Source organism: Lithobates pipiens, unplaced genomic scaffold (assembly GCF_037356315.1).
Source record: "Lithobates pipiens isolate NorthernLeopardFrog02 unplaced genomic scaffold, aLitPip1_a1.2 Scaffold_19, whole genome shotgun sequence".
Lineage (NCBI taxonomy): Eukaryota > Metazoa > Chordata > Amphibia > Anura > Ranidae > Lithobates > Lithobates pipiens.
The window spans coordinates 422,606,837-422,626,367 of record NW_027507764.1 but is presented as its reverse complement, the minus strand read 5'-3'; the positions used below and the strand labels follow the sequence as shown (position 1 = coordinate 422,626,367).

The window sequence follows — 19,531 nt, the reverse complement described above, 5'->3', positions numbered from 1 at the left end:
AGAGCAGCACGTTTCTGCTGGTGCCTGATGAATTTTTGGATACACAAGATACGATGTCTGGTTCATAATCAGTCAAAACACTGAAAAAGTCCCACACATGTTGTATACTCAGGAGTAGCAGAATGTGTTTTTTTGGTGAAATTGTGGTTACATTTGGTGGCTGCATCTAAATGGCTATGCGCAGGAGGCCTAATTGAGCAGCCAGTCACGATGTCTCCGATCACCACCACACCAGTCCTTGTCGCCAGACCAGTGGCATGATGAGTTTTTTTGAAGATTTAATTTGTTTTGTCACAATTTTGTGGAAAGAAAATGAAAACCCATTTTTTTTTTTTTTTTTTTTTACACAAAGTTGTCAATTTATAGATATTTTTCACGCATTTTTCACGCACCGCATGGACATACTTAGATTCTCCCCCCCCCCCCCCCCCCCCAGTACAAGTGGCAGGCAAAGACTGGTTTAGACAACAGGCAGAAACATGGTCAATAACAGGCAGGGGTCACTACAGGCAGCAGGCAGAGGTAACACTGCACTGGTGTGGCGGTGATCAGGAACACTGATGGCTGCATTGGCTTTTGTGACACTGTACTAATGTGGTGGCAATCGGGGACACTGTTGATGGCTGCACTGCCTCTAGTGACTCTGGCACTGGTGTGGCTAACAATCAGGAACCTGGTTGCTTACTGCACTAGTCTGGCACCATTTTCACTGGTGTGGCAGCAGTCAGGAACACTGATGACTTACACTGGTCTGGCAGCACTGAACCTGGTGTGGCAGCAATCGGGAACAATGTTGTCAGCTTACATTGGTCTGGGGACACTGGGAATGGTGTAGCAGAGATCAGGGTACCTGACTTACACTGGTCTGGTGGCACTGGCACTGGTGAGGCAGCAATCAGGAAGACTGTTGTTGACTTATTGGTCTGACGACACTGGTACTTGGGTAGCAGAGATCAGGAACACTGTTCTTGGCATTCACTGGTCTGATGGCACTGCGACTGGTTTAACAGTGATATGGAACACTGTTGCTGGCATACAGTAAACTGGTTTGGTGATGCTGGGACTGGTGGCGTGGTCATCAGGCAGTATTAGTCTGATGTGGCAACAATCATGAGCTACATGATCAGTCCAAGCACTGAAAAGGTTTCACACCTGTGATGTCCCCATAATCCGGAGGAGAACCAGAATGTGTTTCGTGGGGAAATTCCAAGTATGCTCATGCTGTGTGTGAATATGTATAAATTGACAACTTTGTGTAAAAAAAAAAAAAAAAAAGTTTCTTTACACATTTTTCAAAAATTTGTGGCAAAAAAAATTAAGTCTTCAAAAAACTCATCATGCCATTGGTCTGGCAAACTTTGACTGGTGAGATGGTGATTTGGAGATATGACTTGCTGCACCATTAGGCCTCCTTCACACAACCATTTAGATTTAGCCACTAAATACCAGTGGCAAGAATCAATTGATTCTTGCAGCTGGAATGACTATAACATGGGAATAACAGCAGCTGTTCAGCCCATATAAACCAATGACGGTTCTCATGTAGCTGTACACAAAGCAGTTTACCTGCGGTTCCGGACAGATGTCCGAGCATAGATGCAGCTGTGTTTTAACAGGCAGATTATACTGCTATTAAGAGGCTGTTCTAAGTGTTTCAAAGAACAAGAATAAGAGGTAGCTGTCCCTAATGTTAAAGCAGCCAATTAAATTACACTGCCTGCCAAACCTCTAAATAAGTTATTTGTGCTGGAACATGTTTCTGACACAGATACTGTGGGGGTTATTTACTAAAGGCAAATCCACTTTGCACTACAAGTTGCATTGAAAGTGCACTTGTAAATCTGAGGGGTAGATCTGAAATGAGGGGAAGCTCTGCTGATTTTATCATCCAATCATGTGCAAGCTAAAATGCTTTTTATTTTCCTTGCATGGCCCCCTTGGATCTACAGCGACTGCCCTTTCAGTGCAATTTCAAGTGCAGTTTGCACTTGTAGTGCAAAGTGGATTTGCCTTTTCATAAATAACCCCCTGTATGTCCAGTTCAAAGTGATGGATTCAGTCTAGTCCATCAAAAAGTCTCAGACCCTTGGGCAGAAGAATGTATTGAGTCACAATAAACTTGCAGTTCCTGCCCATGTTGTAAAGCTGCATTCCTAATGTGACCCGCTCTGCCCATGAAAATCCTGCAGAGAGCACCACAGGGTAAAAGCATATTGGATGGTTCAAAGCCCTTGTGGTTCAAAGGGAATTTACCATTTAGGAATGAGACAGATGTAGCACTGTAACCAGTCACATCACCACTGCCTTCATTACTATCTCTAAACCTAGATAGTTCACCGATTGCATATCAATGATATCTAATTTTGCAGGTAGAATGAATGTGCCTTTTCATTAACACCAGTGGCAAAAAAAATGTAAACCTCATTTTGCTAACCTCAGAAAAAAAAGTTTAGTTTTATTTTGACCATGTCATTTATTCAGTGCACACTTAAAGTGGTGTTCAGGGGGAAAAAAAAATTAAAAGCCTGCAGCTACACATACTGCAGCTGCTGGCTTTTAATAAATGGACACTTACCTGTCCTGCAGTGCCTCAATGTCAGCACCGCAGCTGATGTTTCCATCAGCTGCCGGGTGCTGCCACCACCATTGAAGCCTTTCGGCTTCACGCCGGGAACCCTACTGTCCATGCGTGCGGCCCCGCTCCTCTTTCCTATTAGCTCAGCGGCTGAGGAGGAGGAGGAGGGAGCCCCGCTGTGACATCACGGCCGCGGCCAGACTCCCGGAAGTGGGAAAGGATACCTGTCAAAGATGGGTATCCTGTCCCCCCCCTCCCCCTGAAAGGGTGGAACTCCGCTTTAACAAGACAGCCACAGACCAGACTAACCTTCTAGTTTAGACCTGTTGTCTACAATGTCCCTGGAAGAATATTAAGGCATGATCACTGGTGACACATATTGATGAAAAAGTTAATTTAAATGCACCACTAAAATAAATACTAGCAATGCTGAAAATGTCTTTGTTATATACACTGTTAACCTGTAGTATATAACTGTTTTCGGTAGATGCTAGAAAGTTATGCAAACTTCCTTGTATCTCTCAAAAATTACAGTAAATACTTCACTTCAGTTTTCAATTCTAAACACCCCCGGCAACCATTTCAAGGAAATATCATATATTTGTTTGGCTAAAATCAGTGTTCATTAAAACTTAGCTTAATCTTCACCCTTCTGTTCCCTTGTAACTTATTCCTTTACCCTCTAGACCACTGGTCTCCAAACTGCGGCCCATGGGCTGAATGTGGCTTTTTGCTTGCCTTTATCTGGCCCTTCGGGCACTATTCCTCCCACTGACACCAATGATGGGGCACTATTCCTCACACTGGCACTGGGGATTGGGCTCTATTTCTCCCACTCATACCTACAACTGACATAATTTCTCCCAACAATACCAATGATGGAACACTATTTAATCTCCTCCTACTGACCAAAGTCACTATGTAATTTACTCCCACTGACTTCAAGATATTTTCTTCCACTGGCTAAAGTCCAGTCCTCCTAAGGTCTTAAGGACAGTAACCTGGCCCTTTGTCTAGAACATTTGGAGATCCCTGCTCTAGACAATTGACCCAACTGGTAAATTTAATAATTGCCAGGAGTTGGGCTATAACTAAGCACTTCTATACCAAAGTTAAGGGCATCACAAAAGCTAAAGTATGTTGCATTTATGGCTTTATTCCCCAAATGTTCAATTGGATTGTCTGTGCCTCTCCTGTACCAACAATAGGTTTTTAAGCAACCTGAAAGTGAAAAGTCATTCTTCCATTTTCTAACTTTGGCTAGTTTTACAATAAGCAGTCTACCTGTACAATTATCATTTTGTGTAACTTGATTGTCAGGGGTCTGTTCAGTGGCTTAATGGTTTCTTGAAATGTGTTGGCAGTTCTGACAGTTAATAAAACTTTCATTCATACATAGCTAAAAATAACGTATGTTGGCAAAAATGTAAAAATCGTGAACCTACAGGTTGCTGCATGGGATTAAAAAAAAATCTGGTTAGGGGTATTGCACATGTTTTGTGTTCGAGAACATTTACGGTAATTTAAAAATTTACACTTTTTTTTTCACTCCTGTCAAAGGCCTTTTATTGGTGAAACATGTTGCATTTTGGGGTTGGGGGGCTCACTTTTTGATGTGCTTTATATTATCAGGGGATGCAGGGTAAAATCCACCTGTAGGTTCATGATTTTTACATTTTTGCCAACATACGTTATTTTTAGCTATGTATGAATAAAAGTTATATTTAAGGGCCTATTGGGTTCTGTGCATAGGAAGATTGACGCACAGCTCTCGCATTGAATTATCTGTTGTGATTCACACATGGTAGCCTGTAATGTGGTTATGGTTAGTCAGGCAAATTTATTGGTTTATAGTCCTGACAGATACTTGAAGCATGGAAATCAGTTCTAGCATGCTCGTGGAATATGGGAGCGTGAATAAAAAAAAAAAAAAAAAAGTCAGGAAGGGATTCTATATGGAAATGTGCCAAGAACTGCAAAAAAAAAAAAAGTGGTGGTGGGGAGGATTCAGAAGTGGTGCTTAAAGTCCACTACTGCCCATCAAGAGTTGTTAGACTTGTGTCCAGATTCTGGGCTGCCTATAGTCTAATGATCTTGAACCTCTGCTGTAAATGTGTAAGCAGAAGATATAAGATATGCTTGGTCATTAATTGCAGAAGTAGTGTAGGCAGGATATTGCAGCCTCTCACTGTCTTTGTAGAACCTTAAACCAGCCATAGAGGGTACAATTTTCTTTCACTCACTTCGATCTAAGGCCCCTTTCACACTGGGGCACTTTGCAGGCACTACAGAGCTAAAAATAGTGCCTGCAAAGTGCCCTGAAACAGCTGCTGCTGTCTCTCCAGTGTCCAAGCCCTCGAGTTTGCACACTGGAGCGGTGCACTTGCAGGACAGTCAAAAAAGTCCTACAAACTGCATCTTTGGAGCACTGTAGGAGCGGTGTATTTACTGCTCCTAAAGCGGCCCTTCCCATAGAAAACAATGGGGCAGCGCTGCAAACCTGCCTGCAAGCGCTGCTGCAGCGGCTCTTTGCAGGCAGTTTTAACCCTTTTTGGGCCGCTAGCGGGGGTTAAAACTTCTGCATCTGCCCCCCCCCCCCCCCCGGTGCCTCTAACACTGAGAACTGAGCAGTCAAACACTGCCAATCACTCGATTCACAGCTCTGCGAGCAGAGATCTGCTATCAGTCAGCTTTCTGCTCTGCCCCCTCCTCGCTCACCGGAGCGCTGGGCTGTGGAGGGGGCGGGAGAGAACGGATACCTGGTTTTGACAGACCTTTTCTGGGAGGCCTGGCTATAGCGAGATGCGCCAAGGTTCCCCTACAAGTTTGCTATCCTCCTCCTTCCTCCACCGCCAGGCCATTCACAAAGCACGGCACGCTGCGCGCATGTGCAGTAGGGAACTGGCTGTGAAGTTCCAAGGCTTCACTGCCAATTTCCCTTACAGGCAATGGCGGGGGCAGCACCCGAGAGCTGATGGAAACATTGGCTGGGGTGCCGACATTGCCGCATTCCAGGACAGGTAAGTGTCCTAATATTAAAAGCAGCTACAGTATTTTTTTGTGGGGGCCTGGACCTTCGCTTTAATCCTACAGTAAAGGAAACATGCAACTTATTCATGGGTTTGTACCTATAACCCACTGTACCCCAAGATATGGAATTTCAAGTCAAAGTTCCTTTTTGCTGTTTACATTCTGTCAAAGGTTCCAGCCCAATAACCACTTTTGGTCTTAAAAGAGAAGTATGGGCAGCACCATGCTCTGGAAGGATCCAAACCATAGGTAAGAGCAGAGGGCAGTGACCAACAGTAGTCAGTCTGCTCTAAGAAGACTTATGCCCCGTACAAACTATCGGATTTTCCGACAACAAATGTTGGATGTCAGCTTGTTGGTGGAAAGTCTGACCGTGTGTATGCTCCCCCAAACATTTGTTGTCGGACTTTCCGCCAACAAATGTTGCCTAGCAGGTTCTCAAATTTTCCGCCAACAAATTTTGCTCAAAAGTCCACACATGCTCAGAATCAATGCTCACCAAACACAACATTAGCAGAAGAAGTCCAAAGGGTGGCTCATGACTACGGCTCCCTGTACGTAATTGTTAGCCAACATTTGTGTGACCGTGTGTATGCAAGACTAGTTTGAGCCAACAACCTTTGAACAAAAAATCCATGATTTTGTTGTCGGAAAGTCTGATCCTGTGTACGGGGCATAAGAGCTAAGCGATCAACAGTCATGTACTCCATCAGTTCTTGGGCTTAGAGCTGGTGGGGGATAGCTGCAGCATCAGACCAATGCTGCAGTGTGAAGGTGAGTATGTTTGTTTTTTATATACCCCATACATCTTCTTAAAAAAAAAAAAAAAAGTTTCCCTTTTTTTAACATTTCATTGACTGTGCAGGATTTCTTGGTGTGCTAGTCCTTCTTTTTTTTTTTTTTTTTAGACTTTCCGGATATGTCTGATAAAATATGAGTTCCTAACATAAAATACAACTTTTAACAATTGGCACACATGTAATGGCTTTAATAGTATCTTTGTTTGTTCTTTCCTTGCACCAAACAGGAATTATCAAAAATCACAATGCCTGTTATATTCAATGAGCCGCTGAGCTTTCTACAACGCCTCTCAGAATACATGGAACACACATACCTCATTCATAAAGCAAACTGCTGCTCCGACCCTGTGGAACGAATGCAGGTGATTTCTGAATAATCGGTTTTTAGTAATATTTGACACTTATTGGGGACACAAACCTGAATAATAATTTTAACATTTTTGTCTATATCAAAGAGACTGGAACATATAAAAATGGGTTGATTTGCTTTTATTCTGTGTTTTGTGGTAAAAAGTGCATAGGGCACAGTTGGCAGGTATCTGCTAAATCTGGCTCTGTCCCATGGGAGATATCTTTTGTCTATTCATTTTCATTTACATTCAGGAGCCATTGTGTGTATTACAAATGATTATTTTAAAGAAATATGGGAGAAATGTATGAACTGCCACATCTGATCATCTTCTGAAAATGATAGTTTCCTGGACTTAGAAGTCAGAGACAGTCGGGCAGCTAATATTGGAGTGTTAGCAATAGCAGCCTTTATATTGCTTATAACACAGATTTCCTTTTAATAGTGTTGTGTTTATTTTATACGAGTGGTGAAGTATGAAAGTATGAAAAAGTTGACATTTGATCTTGTTTAATAGAACTATGGTATCTCCTCATTGCAGTGCAGTACACATAAAACACCTTGGGGGGATTTGATAAAGCAGAGGTGGCAGACCTGATAGGGAACTAGTCCCCATGACCTCTGCGCCTATTTGGTGGGCAGAGCCTGATGGGCAACTAAAAGATTAGCTCCCCATCAGGTTGGACTGAATAACGGCTATGGATCCTTCCACTGCTGTATACCGTTAATTAATAGCACGGTAGACCTGATGCATTAGTCTCTGTTTCCCATCAAGCTCTGCACGCCTCACTACAAGATATATAAGCGCTTGTCTGTGTGACAGAGTGACCAGGGGGAAAGCGCGCAGAGTAAGAAGAGTCCAATATGGACCCTGCGGCCTCAGACCCATAGTGCCAGGCTCTGACAGATTGAGAAATGGGTACATTTATTGGGCGCAAGCAGCGACCATTTCAGTACGGCGGCCTGCCAGAATTTTAAAGGATGTCTACAACATTCCTCCCGCTTGCTGTAGATGTAGTTTAATATCAGTAAATTCCTACACAAACCATAGATTGTAACCGATAACAGACAACTGTAATGGTCAACACTGACCCCCCCCCAAAAAAAATTCAGTTTTAACCTAAGCATTTTTTCTACTATAAAACCAATTTAATCCAAGTATGTAAAAGCCAGAGCTTGTATGAATTTCAGGCTTTTGTATACTTGGTGAAAAGTTACCCAGCTTACCATTACCACCACCTGATACATTGTCATTATTTTGGTTTTCCTTGCACTAGAATAGCTAATTATCCTGAAACATGAAATCGAAATGAGCGCAAAGGAAGGTTTCTGTTTACAATAAATGTTACTATAAATGCAGACATGCTCAGTGTACAGTATTGATATTCATACTACCTGACCTAAATGCCTTTTACATCAGGCATCATTTAGTATTAGTATTTTCACGTTTTTCATCTTTCTTACAGTGTGTTGCTGCCTTTGCAGTTTCAGCAGTTGCATCGCAATGGGAACGCACAGGGAAACCTTTCAATCCTCTTCTTGGGGAAACGTTCGAGCTAGTACGGTAAGAGAAATTTTCACACCATGACCAATAGCAGTTCAACTTTACTAGAGTCTGGTCTTTGTTCCCTACAGTAACCAGTCCAATGTCTGCTTTAATATCCTAATGTCACATCGAAATATATCATGTTATATCTCTATCTACACCTCCTCCCTTGGTCACTTGATAACCGCTCATGGCTTCCAATACCATCTATATATACGGATGACACCCAAATTTATCTGTCTGCTCCTCACCTCACTCCTTTAGTCTCCTCTCGCATTACTAACTGACACATCAGCATGGATGTCGCACCTTAAACAAAATCTCTCTAAAACTGAGCTATTAATATTCCCACCCCGCCCGTGCCCCCTCCATGACGTTTCCATCAAAATCAATAATGCAACCATCAATCACTCCCCTTATGCCAGGATACTAGGTGTAATACTAGACTCTAACCTGTCCTTTCAGCCCAAAATCCAATCCTTGTCAAAAGCTTGTAGACTTCACCTCCGTAACATCTCTAAAATTCGCCCCTTTTTAACAAATTAAACCACCAAGCTCCTCATTCACTCCCTTGTTATCTCTCGCCTTGACTATTGCAACTCCCTTCTCATTGGCCTGCCTCTCCATAGGCTCCTCTTCAGTCTGTCATGAATGCTGCTGCCAGACTTATCCACCTTACCAACTGCTCAGTGTCTGCCAACCCTCTCCTTCAGTCCCTACACTGGCTCCTGATCGCCCAGTGAATTAAATTCAAAATACTAACCACAACATACACAGCCATTCACAACTCTGCCCCGAGCTACATCACCAATCTTGTCTCTAAATATCACCCAAACCGCCCTCTCTGCTCCTCTCAAGGCCTCCTACTATCTTGTCTCCAAATATCACCTAAATCGTCCTCTTCACTCCTGTCAAGATCTCCTACTCTCAAGCTCCCTTGTCTCCTCCTCCCATGCTTGTCTCCAGGATTTCTCCAGAGCCTCTCCCAACCTCTGGAACTCTCTAAATCAACCTGTCTGGCTATCTCCTACTCTAGCTGCATTCAGGCAATCCCTGAAAACTCATCTATTCAGGGAAGCCTATCACACCTCCAACTAATCTTTTACCACTTCCATCAGCTCATTCTCCACATGCCCCACTCTATTAGATTGTAAGCTCTTCTGAGCAGGCTCCTCTTAATCCTCTTGTATTTTATTGTATTGTAACTATATTGTCTCCCTTTTATATTGTAAAGCACTGCGTAAACTGTTGGTGCTATATAAATTCTGTATAATAATATAAAGGTAATAGTCATGTGATATCTGGTTGTAATGTGCTTAATAATATTGCATTCTAATATTCCCAAGCAGCCTACTTTTCTAGTGGTAGAATTGTGTTTAAATGGTAATACATTCAAGATAATAATTATGGACTTTATTTACATATGCTTGAGTTATGTGTACTTAGAATGCTATGTATGAATGTGAGCTTCTGCAGACCCTGTAATTACTGTTCTGCACAGCTTAGTTCTCATCCCTGGTACCAACACTTATGAATGTGTAATTGGGTCACTGGCAAGTCAAATTATGTAGAGAATAAAGTCTTGCAGGTATCATGATCACACATGAACATCACCATGTCATCACATCACCATGTCACTCCATTTCTCCCGAAGATTTACAACTTTAAAGAACATTACTTGTTCTTTAAAATGGAACACTCCGAATACAACACTGATAAATATATATTTGATTTGTGTATTTATTTAAAGTGTCTACAGTTGCCCTCTCATCATTGAACTGCTCTGCTGATCTTCTGTCTAATTAATACAGAGCAAACCTTTCTTTTTACACAAAAGATTGGATTTACTAAAGTCAAATAGGGTATTCATTTTGTAATTTCCCCTAGAGTTTAGTCAATGTGGGGAAATTTCACTTTAAACAGAATTCCCAATCACATGCAAGTATAATTTGAAAAAAAAAAAACAGAATTTTTGCTTGTATATGATTGAATAATAGAGGTCAGCAGAGCTTCATCCCATTCAATAAGCAATTTTCTTGCAAAGTACACCTTTCATTGCAAAGTGAAGCGCCCATTTTATTAAATCAACTCCTAAGTATTCTAAAAGGGGGTGGCAAGCACAGCCCTTTTGTCTGAAACACCCACGTGATTGCCTTTTGCATTGTGATGTAATTTGTATGGTTTTTGTATTTTAGTGAGGATCTTGGCTTTAGACTAATTTCTGAACAAGTCAGCCACCACCCACCAATTAGCGCTTTCCATGCTGAAGGCCTTAACGGTGACTTTGTTTTTCATGGATCAATATACCCTAAACTCAAGTTCTGGGGAAAGAGTGTTGAAGCAGAACCCAAAGGAATAATCACATTGGAACTTCTCAAGTAAGTAGATTTGTTTAAAACTAAGTGCTAGGCACATATTAAAGACCTAAACTAATGCAATTCTGTAATCATTAATACAGGATTAAATTAATATTTTAAATGCAAGCCGTGTAAGTACTTGAAGTTGACCTGGTATTATCCCCTTACAACAGAGCATGAGTATGAGTGGGAGGAAGAAGCAGTACAAGCAGCCAATCAGCCTATGTGCTGACAAGATGCATAATGATAGGAGGAAAAGGCAGTGATAGAAAGATGAGCTTATCACTGGACTGTTTCTCCTTTCAATGTTCAGTCATAGGGCAGGTCCAGGACGATCTATGGTCAGAGGAAGTGGGTTGAATTAAGCTGGCAATCAGAATGAGGACATATAGCAACAGAAAAAAGTACCGTGGGGGAATTGTTTGGATTGAAGAGTGATACTGCAACAAAAGCTGGTATTTTATCTTTAAATGTATCATTATTTTGTCACTATCGATGGGTTGTTAATTTATATCTTGTTGTTCTTGGCTTGAGTTCTACTTTAAAAATGAAGTCAAAACTGTGAGTCGTCTTGCTTTCTATTCCCGGTGGTATAAAATAAATCAAACTATTAACGAGGACAGTTAGACACACACAAGCCGAATGTCGGCCAGTTCAATAGAAACTGGCTTCATTCGACACGTGTTTTGGCAGTCAGTCCAACAAAAGCCAGTTGTTTGGCTGGCTTCTGTCGAAGACTCGTGACCAAAAAAAGTTTCCGACCAATGGCTGAGAGAGCCGACTGGCTTGTTCTGACAGGGGGATGCAAGAACACAATAGAACAGCAGGGGAGATTGCTGTGCTAACCTCAGATTGGTACTGGGCTTTAAGTGGGCCAACACGGGGGGAAGCCCGGGCAGTGGGGGGAATCTGCACTGCACATAGTGATTAGGGTGCACACCTGGCACACCCCCTGCGCACGCCTAAGCTGCAGGGTTTTTAATAAAAAGTAACTTGTTACAATACTTACCCACTCTCTTGGGTTGAATGACGTCTAGCCTCATTCAGCCTACTACATGTGAGCAAATAAGTTAGTTTCTTTTAGGTGTTTTTTTTTTTTTTGTAACCCCACTGGGGAGATTGTGTGTTGTCACTACCTGTATCAATGTTCATACAAGCAATTTTTTAAGGGGCGTGAGTGACAAGAAGACGAGGACAGTGAGAAAACAATGTCAGATGTTTGTTTATTGACCGAAAGTATTTTATTTATTGTGTGTTTTTTTTTTTTTTTACTACTAGATGATCTTAAGCTAGTTCATAGAGGGAATAGAAGTTTAATTACAGTAATAGTAGGGTGAGTAGAGTAGCAATAAAAACTAAAGTATGCATTTTTTTACACAACTGTCATCCAAGAGACACAATTTTTTTTTTTTTCACTTGAGGCCAATTAGAAAATGTGTGGATCTTCTCTGAAAACTTTTCTAAATAGACCCCTTAAGCCCCATACACACAATCAGTTTTTCTGCTGAGTTTTTCCTTCAGATTTACCAAAACCATGTAATGCAATGGCCTGCCTGATTGCATACAAAGTGAAACTCCTCAGATTTTACCTCATATTATATGGTTTTGGTAAATCTGAAGGAAAAGCTCAGCAGAAAAACTGATAGTGTGTATGAGGCTTTAGAATAAAAAAAAAAAGAGAGAGAGGTTATAGTGAGAGAACAGGCAAGGTAGAAATGCAGCCTCAGATCCCCCACCACCTTCCACCACAAATTCAGTTCTAAGGCAACCATGTCCTCTACCTCTGAGTCCACTCAGCCCTGAATGTTGGCAAAGGATAACCTGGTACAGCAAAATTAAGGAAAAAGAAGAGCCAGCATGTGTAATAAACTCTATATAAAAATAAAGTTAAAACAGCAATAGAAGTATTTACAGTTTGCTGATTACTTTCATGTGCATTTCCTAAAAATACTGTAGTCCTGTTTCCTTTTCGTAGGCACAATGAATCCTATACCTGGACAAACCCAACTTGCTGTGTACATAATATCATTGTTGGCAAACTGTGGATTGAACAGTATGGTAATATGGAAATCACTAATCACAAGTAAGTAGTTTGGACCATTACCCACACACTGCCTTCCAATACTAAAGAAGAATGGATATTAAATTAGTAATTTGTTTGCAGAACTGGTGATAAGTGCATTTTAAATTTTAAACCTTGTGGTCTGTTTGGGAAAGAATTGCACAAAGTGGAAGGATACGTCCAAGATAAAAGGTATGTTCACAGATTCTGTTTAAGGCAATGTGTAGCATCACTTTTATATGCTCTATATTGTAGGAACATATAACCCATATACGTTTTTTTTTTTTTTTTTTTTTTTTTTTTTTTTTTTGGTTTTGTTGTTTATTTTTTTTTACTTTTTTTTTAACTCACCATATATTTATTGCACATTTAACACTTGCAGTCAACAGGTGGTCTCTTTGCTGTCTCTTGTTTGCTATAACTTGATCTGAATGACACTAAAGAGGGCCTTCCCCCTCCATCCATTGATGGCAACAGCCTAAAGTGAACCTGTTGCCAGACTATGTTGTCAATTACCGTATATACTCGAGTATAGGCCGACCCGAATATAAGCCGAGGCCCCCAATTTACCCCCAAAAAAACTGGCAAACTTATTGACTCGTGTATAAGCCGAGGGTGAGACATGCCTGTCCATCCCTGTGTGTGTGTCCGTCCATCCCTGTGTGTCCGTCCATCCCTGTGTGTCCGTCCATCCCTGTGTGTCCGTCCATCCCTGTGTGTCCGTCCATCCATCCCTGTGTGTGTGTGTGTCCATCCATCCATCCATCCCTGTGTGTGTGTGTCTCCATCCATCCATCCATCCATCCCTGTGTGTGTGTGTCTCCATCCATCCATCCATCCATCCCTGTGTGTGTGTGTCTCCATCCATCCATCCATCCATCCCTGTGTGTGTCTCCATCCATCCGTGTGTGTGTGTGTGTGTGTGTCCAGCCTACCTTTGTCCCGAGCCTCCGTCCCGTGCCTTGCCTCCTTGCCTCCGTCCCGTGCCTTGCCTTGCATCCGTCCCGTGTCGTGCCTTGCCTTGCCTTGCCCCCGTCCCGTCCCGTCCCGTGCCGTGCCGTGCCGTGCCTTGCCTTGCCTCCGTCCCGTGCCCTCTTCGTCGGCGGCCATTGTAAAATTCAAAAGCTGCGCCGCCGCCTTCGCCTGTGATAGGCGGAACACTGAATTTCCCAGCAGCCTGTGTTCCGCCTATCACAGACGTCGTATCATCCTCGTCCGTAGTACGAGGATGATACGATGTCCGTGATAGGCGGAACACAGGCTGCTGGGAAATTCAGTGTTCCGCCTATCACAGGCGAAGGCGGAGCCGGAGGCGCGGCTTTTGAATAGAATGGCCGCTGTCTGTCTGCTCGACACGCTGATCGAGCGGGCAGACAGCGATGACTCGAGTATAAGCCGAGGGGGGCACTTTCAGCCTCAAAAAAGAGGCTGAAAATCTCGGCTTATACTCGAGTATATACGGTATGTATATTCTTAACAAGCTGTAAAACAAACCCCACTGACTTCTGTAGCTGCAGGTACTATGGAGCCATTCATTCTCAGAAATTCACAGCAGGAGCTCTAATGGCTCAAACATGTGTTGAGACTGGATTTTTGGTACTTGTGCAATGGCACACAGAAAATAATTTTCTTTGTATCCTGTTCACGTTAGAACACACTACAGCTCACTTTGTGACATTTCAATAAAGTTAAAATGATTATAAAGTTATACATTTTAAAGTTATAAATGATAAAGTTTTCATTTATTTTTGTTAATAAACCTGTTACTTACCTGCTCTGTGCATTGGTTTTGCAGTGAGCAGCCCCAATCTTCCTTTTCTCAGGTTCCTGGTTCTTCCTCCAAGCCAAGTGCCTTTTATAGCAAGCCACTTGCCCATAAGACACACAGAACTGGGCTCGGCTCCACCCCCACTCCCTCCTCACTGGCTGTGATTGACAGCAGTGGGAGCCAATGGCTCCTGATGTTGTCTGAGCCAATGAGGAGAAAGACACAGCGCTCAATTGAGTTCGGGCTCAAGTGAGTATAGGGGGCGGGGAGCTGCTGGAGGAACTACATGCAGAAAGTTTTTTTTATCTTTAATGCATTCTCTGCAAAAAACGTTCTGCCTTCAGAACTACTTTAAGAAAAAATAAAATAAAAAGAGCTTTGCTTCGTAAAAAAACAAGGCGCCACCCTCCAAAACCTGTATATTACGGACATCAGCTTGTACAAGAAAACATATTATTTTCCCGAGCAGGCAGTATAAATGACCCCTTAAGATGCAGTAGGGGGAGCAGAGGGAGCTAAGCTCTATAGAGACCCAATTTGGTGCTGTTACATATGGGTGTGGTTTTCCAGCATTTGATGAACTTTTGAATTGTACTTCAACACAGGTCAGCAAATTGACTTTAATGAAGCAGTACACTTGGCTTTCATGGGCTGCATTTGACCTGCTCTTCATTGTGCTGCTTTTCTTTGAATGTAATGTGTTCAAACTGCAGGTAAAATATAGTGTTTTTCCATTTTTGAATAGAAAAAAAAAACGGTTCGAACACCCCTTGGCACAATGCATAGAATGCATTAAGATAAAAAAAAACTTCTGCCTTAGCCACTTTAAGGGGGGCTGGACTGTGGGTATCGAGAGTAGAAAAGGTCCCGATGTCAGTGGGAATAAACCATTGCCCATCTTTGTCAGTGGGAGGAATCGCACATTGTTGGTGCCATAGGGAGAAATTGTGCCCCATCTTCGGTGTCACCGGTGAGTTTTTCTGCCCCTTGGTGTCAGTGAAAGGGAATTATGCCCCATTTTTTGGAATTGGTGGATGAAATAGTGCCAGAAGCAAAGGGCCACAGTTTGAAGACCACTCCAGTTACACTTTAATTTGCCTGGTGCACACAGCAGCCAATCAACACATTAGTAAAATTAGGCTTCTATATAGGGAAAAACTCTTCCTCTGTAGTCTAGGTCATGCCTGCATAAAAAAAAAGCATATACAATATGATATACTGTATATAATGTGACGCCCTAATGGGGAATATATTCCAATTCCAAAAGTGCACATTTACAGCATCGGTGCATATTTACAATATTAGCTCTACTATGATCTAAAGCTTTGTTTTTTGAGAATGAAAAATTCCCTGCTGTTTGCTGCCAATCATTAAAGCTCAGCACAGGATCAGGAGAGTAATGAATTGCCGTATAATGCCTAAATGTGTTGAGCGAGTGTTTCTGAAGAAATTGTGTCTAGCTACATACAGATTGGTATACAGATGCCCCCACTGTTTGCTCTTGCTTCTGACTGATATGTATATTTAGCTCTTGTGGTGTACATTCTTCATGCAGTAAAAAGAAGCTGTGTGCTCTCTATGGCAAGTGGACAGAGTGTCTCTATTGTATTGATCCAGCTACATTTGACTCGTTTAAAAAAAACGACAAGAAAAATGTTGAAGAAAAGAAAAATTTGAACAAGGTAACCACTATGAAACAAATATTGTTTACATAATCGGTATTTTTAGTGTACTGATCTCCATGTGATTATTTTGCAGTCATCTAATAGTCCTAATAAAATGTTATGCTTTATGTGACTTCCATTATATACTCTTAGCCCCTGTACACACGGTTGGAGATTTCCACAACCAAATCCGTAGGATTTTGCCCGTCGGATTTTGGCCGTCGGATCTCGTCCGAAACTGTTGCATACACACGGTCGGACAAAGTTGGGGAAAAAATCAGATCTTTCAGAACGTGATGACGTAATTTCGTTACGATGGGACTACATTCAGGCTAGTAGCCAATAGCTTTGATGTAGGAATTTGATCTGAGCATGCGTGGCACTTGGCCTGATCAAAATACGCTACACATGATCGGAGTATGTCCGACCGGCCCAGTTGGTCTGGAAATATTTCCAACATGTTGGAAAATTGGGTCCGACGGATATTCCGACGGAATCGGTCCGATGCATACCACACACAGTCGGATTATCCGACAACACGGTCGGATAGGACACATGCCGACGGATTCTCCGACAGTGTGTACAAGGGCTAAGACTGGCCATAGACTGGACTGGATAGAGAAAGTTGTTGTTTTTGGCTGAACGAAAAAAATCAAAGTGGATGGAGGAATCCTCTTTGCCGGGACATTGTATTCGGACAGCAACACCCAGAGCTGTCAGAATACACTGATCGGCGGCTGCAGCTGCTGATCGATAATCCTTTTCCAACGTGTCCCTTCAACAGAAGTCGATTAAGCGATTAACTTCTGTCAAGCAGGGACTGCTACACACTGATCAAAATTCTGTTCCTGACGAACTAAATGAATTTCGCCCAGTGTATGGCCAGCTTATGTAAAATAAATATGGCTGCATGAGTATTCTTTCTCCAATATGCTTAATGTAGCATTGGAACATGTTTAAATAGCCAATATTTGACCCGTGTGTACACGGCATTACTGTTCATGTCTCTGTAAATGAATAAACACAGTGTCCATTAACTGATGCCATCCTTCCTTCCCATCTGCATTTTTTTTTTTAAGACTGCAAGCACAGACGAGCCCGATGAAATGCCACTACCAGATTCCGAGAGTGTGCTGGTTATTCCAGGGAGCACTCTGCTGTGGCGAATAGCACCTCGACCCCCCAACTCTACACAGGTTACCATTCATATGTTTTCTGTTGCATTCTATAAGTGTTGTAAAGTAAAAAATAACACGTACATATGAGCAGTTACTACAGCACAGTATCTTACAAGATCTGTGTAATTCTGAAAAAATTGAGATTTTACATTTACTGGATAGGGTAAAATAATTGGTGAGCTCACCCAAAACTGATATCAGTTTGTGATAGATGTTAAAGATTTCAACTAGAGTGCAGTTTCTTAAATGGGTTTCTGTTGGTGAGTTTGCACGCGAGTTCCTTTGTCTGCAACAGTGTTAATTTCATGTATTCGTTGCCAAAATTAACACCTAATTTTAGTTGACTAAAATATGACTAAAACAATTTAGATAACTAAAATACCACTAAAACTAAAATGGCATTTTTGTCAAAAGATTGCGACTAAAACGAAATTGCAATTTGACGTCAAAATTAACTAGGGTTACAGTGCCATGAAAAAGTATTCATGCCCCTTAAAATTTTCCACATTTTGTCATGTTACAAGCAAAAACATACATGTATTTTATTGGGAATTTATGTCACAGACCAACACAAAGTGACACATAATTATGAAGTGGAAGGAAAATGATAAATGGCTTTCAACAATTTTTACAAATAAATATGTGAAAAGTATGGCATGCATTTGTAGTCAGCTCCCCTGAGTCAATACTTTGTAGAACCACCTTTCACTGGAATTAAAGCTGCAAGTCTTTTTGGGGATGTCTCTGCCAGCTTTGCACATCTAGAGAAAGTGACATTTTTGCCCATTCTTCTATGCAAAATAGCTCAAGCTCTGTCTGTTTTGGGGGGGGGGGGGAGAGCGTCTGTGAACAGCAAGTTTCAAGTCTTGCCACAGATTCTCAATTGGATTTAGGTCTGGACTTTGACTGGGCTATTCTAATGCCCCATACACACCATCGGACTTTTCGACAACAAAACTGTGGAATTTTGTTCAAAGGTTGTTGGCTCCAACTTGTCTTGTATACACACGGTCACACAAATGTTGGCCAACAATTACAAACATGGTGACGTACAAGACATGCAGCGAGCCGATAAAAAGGAAGTTCAATAGTCATGTGATATCTCCATAACGAACGTTAGTTTTACAAGACCGAGTGCTTCCGTCTTGTACTTGATTTCCGAGCAGTCATTGTAAATGATCAACACAGATCCAAATGGGTACTGTACTGATTGCCACTTTAAACAAGCTGTTATTAGGCTTCAGCATTTTTTTGAAGCCTGTTGAATGCTTGCTATCAGCTTGCTAAAAGTAGCAATCAACACTCCCATTAGGATCTGTGTTCAACATTTATAAACTGGAATTGATTTGTTTTTAAAGCTCTTCTCTGTCAAAGCTTGCTGTTCACACTGCCCTTATAAAAGCTGAAACCAGTGTGAAACAGGCCTATGAGAACATACGTTTTCTGATCGCTGTGTGATAATATATTGCTGGATTAGTAAGACATAAAGTATTTTAATTACACGTGTAAAATCATTTTTCTTTGGCTTTTTTTTGTTTTTGTTTTTTTACTGTTCGTGCTTTCAGATGTACAACTTCACTCTCTTTGCTATGGCCTTGAATGAGCTGGAAAAGGGCATGGAAAGCATCGTTCCTAAGACCGACTGCAGACTACGTCCTGATATTAGGGCAATGGAAAATGGGGATATAGGTAAATGCTTGAAAAAAACTTTAAGACCAAAGACTAAACAAAACTGAACATCTATCAAGACTTGAAGCAAACTGGTATGACTAGAGACCTGTATGATATCTGCCTCTACTGTCTTGTGTTTTCATGGGTGCAGGCTCCAAGATGGTCACATTGATTCTATCTTTCTAACTAGTGAGTCACTAATCTGAGGCAAGCATGCAGTGAGTGAAGCCTGAGAAGTCTGTTTTCTTGTGTGCTTAGGTCAGATCTGTCACTCCTGATAGGCAGGATCCATGTTTTAGCCCAGGAGCCTGCACTTTAAAATAAACCTAGCATGAGAGCTATACAGAGGCTGAGCCAAATGTACCAGTTTGAGGCAGGTTTGCAGAACATGGCTAAAATTTGGGTTCTAAATCCAAACCCCATTGAAGTCAATGGGAGCCAATTGTTAAAAACAAGAATGGCTGTTTTTGTACTGTAGCCAAACTGACATTCACAAAGAAAAAATGTTGTTCAAAGTGCCAGCAAATGACA

General features: G+C 41.8%; 1 protein-coding gene across 5 annotated transcripts in view; it reads left to right on the top strand.

The window, feature by feature from the left end:
- OSBPL1A (oxysterol binding protein like 1A) overlaps window positions 1–19,531 on the top strand; it is a 159,298-nt gene that overhangs the window by 133,546 nt on the left and 6,221 nt on the right. For all 5 annotated transcript variants that reach the window (XM_077492581.1, XM_077492582.1, XM_077492583.1 and 2 more), the window contains 8 exons: window positions 6,633–6,767; window positions 8,221–8,318; window positions 10,496–10,678; window positions 12,633–12,740; window positions 12,822–12,911; window positions 16,043–16,169; window positions 17,231–17,347; window positions 18,895–19,018. In XM_077492581.1, the coding sequence (XP_077348707.1) occupies window positions 6,633–6,767; window positions 8,221–8,318; window positions 10,496–10,678; window positions 12,633–12,740; window positions 12,822–12,911; window positions 16,043–16,169; window positions 17,231–17,347; window positions 18,895–19,018 (982 nt within the window). The remainder of the gene's footprint in view (window positions 1–6,632; window positions 6,768–8,220; window positions 8,319–10,495; window positions 10,679–12,632; window positions 12,741–12,821; window positions 12,912–16,042; window positions 16,170–17,230; window positions 17,348–18,894; window positions 19,019–19,531) is intronic.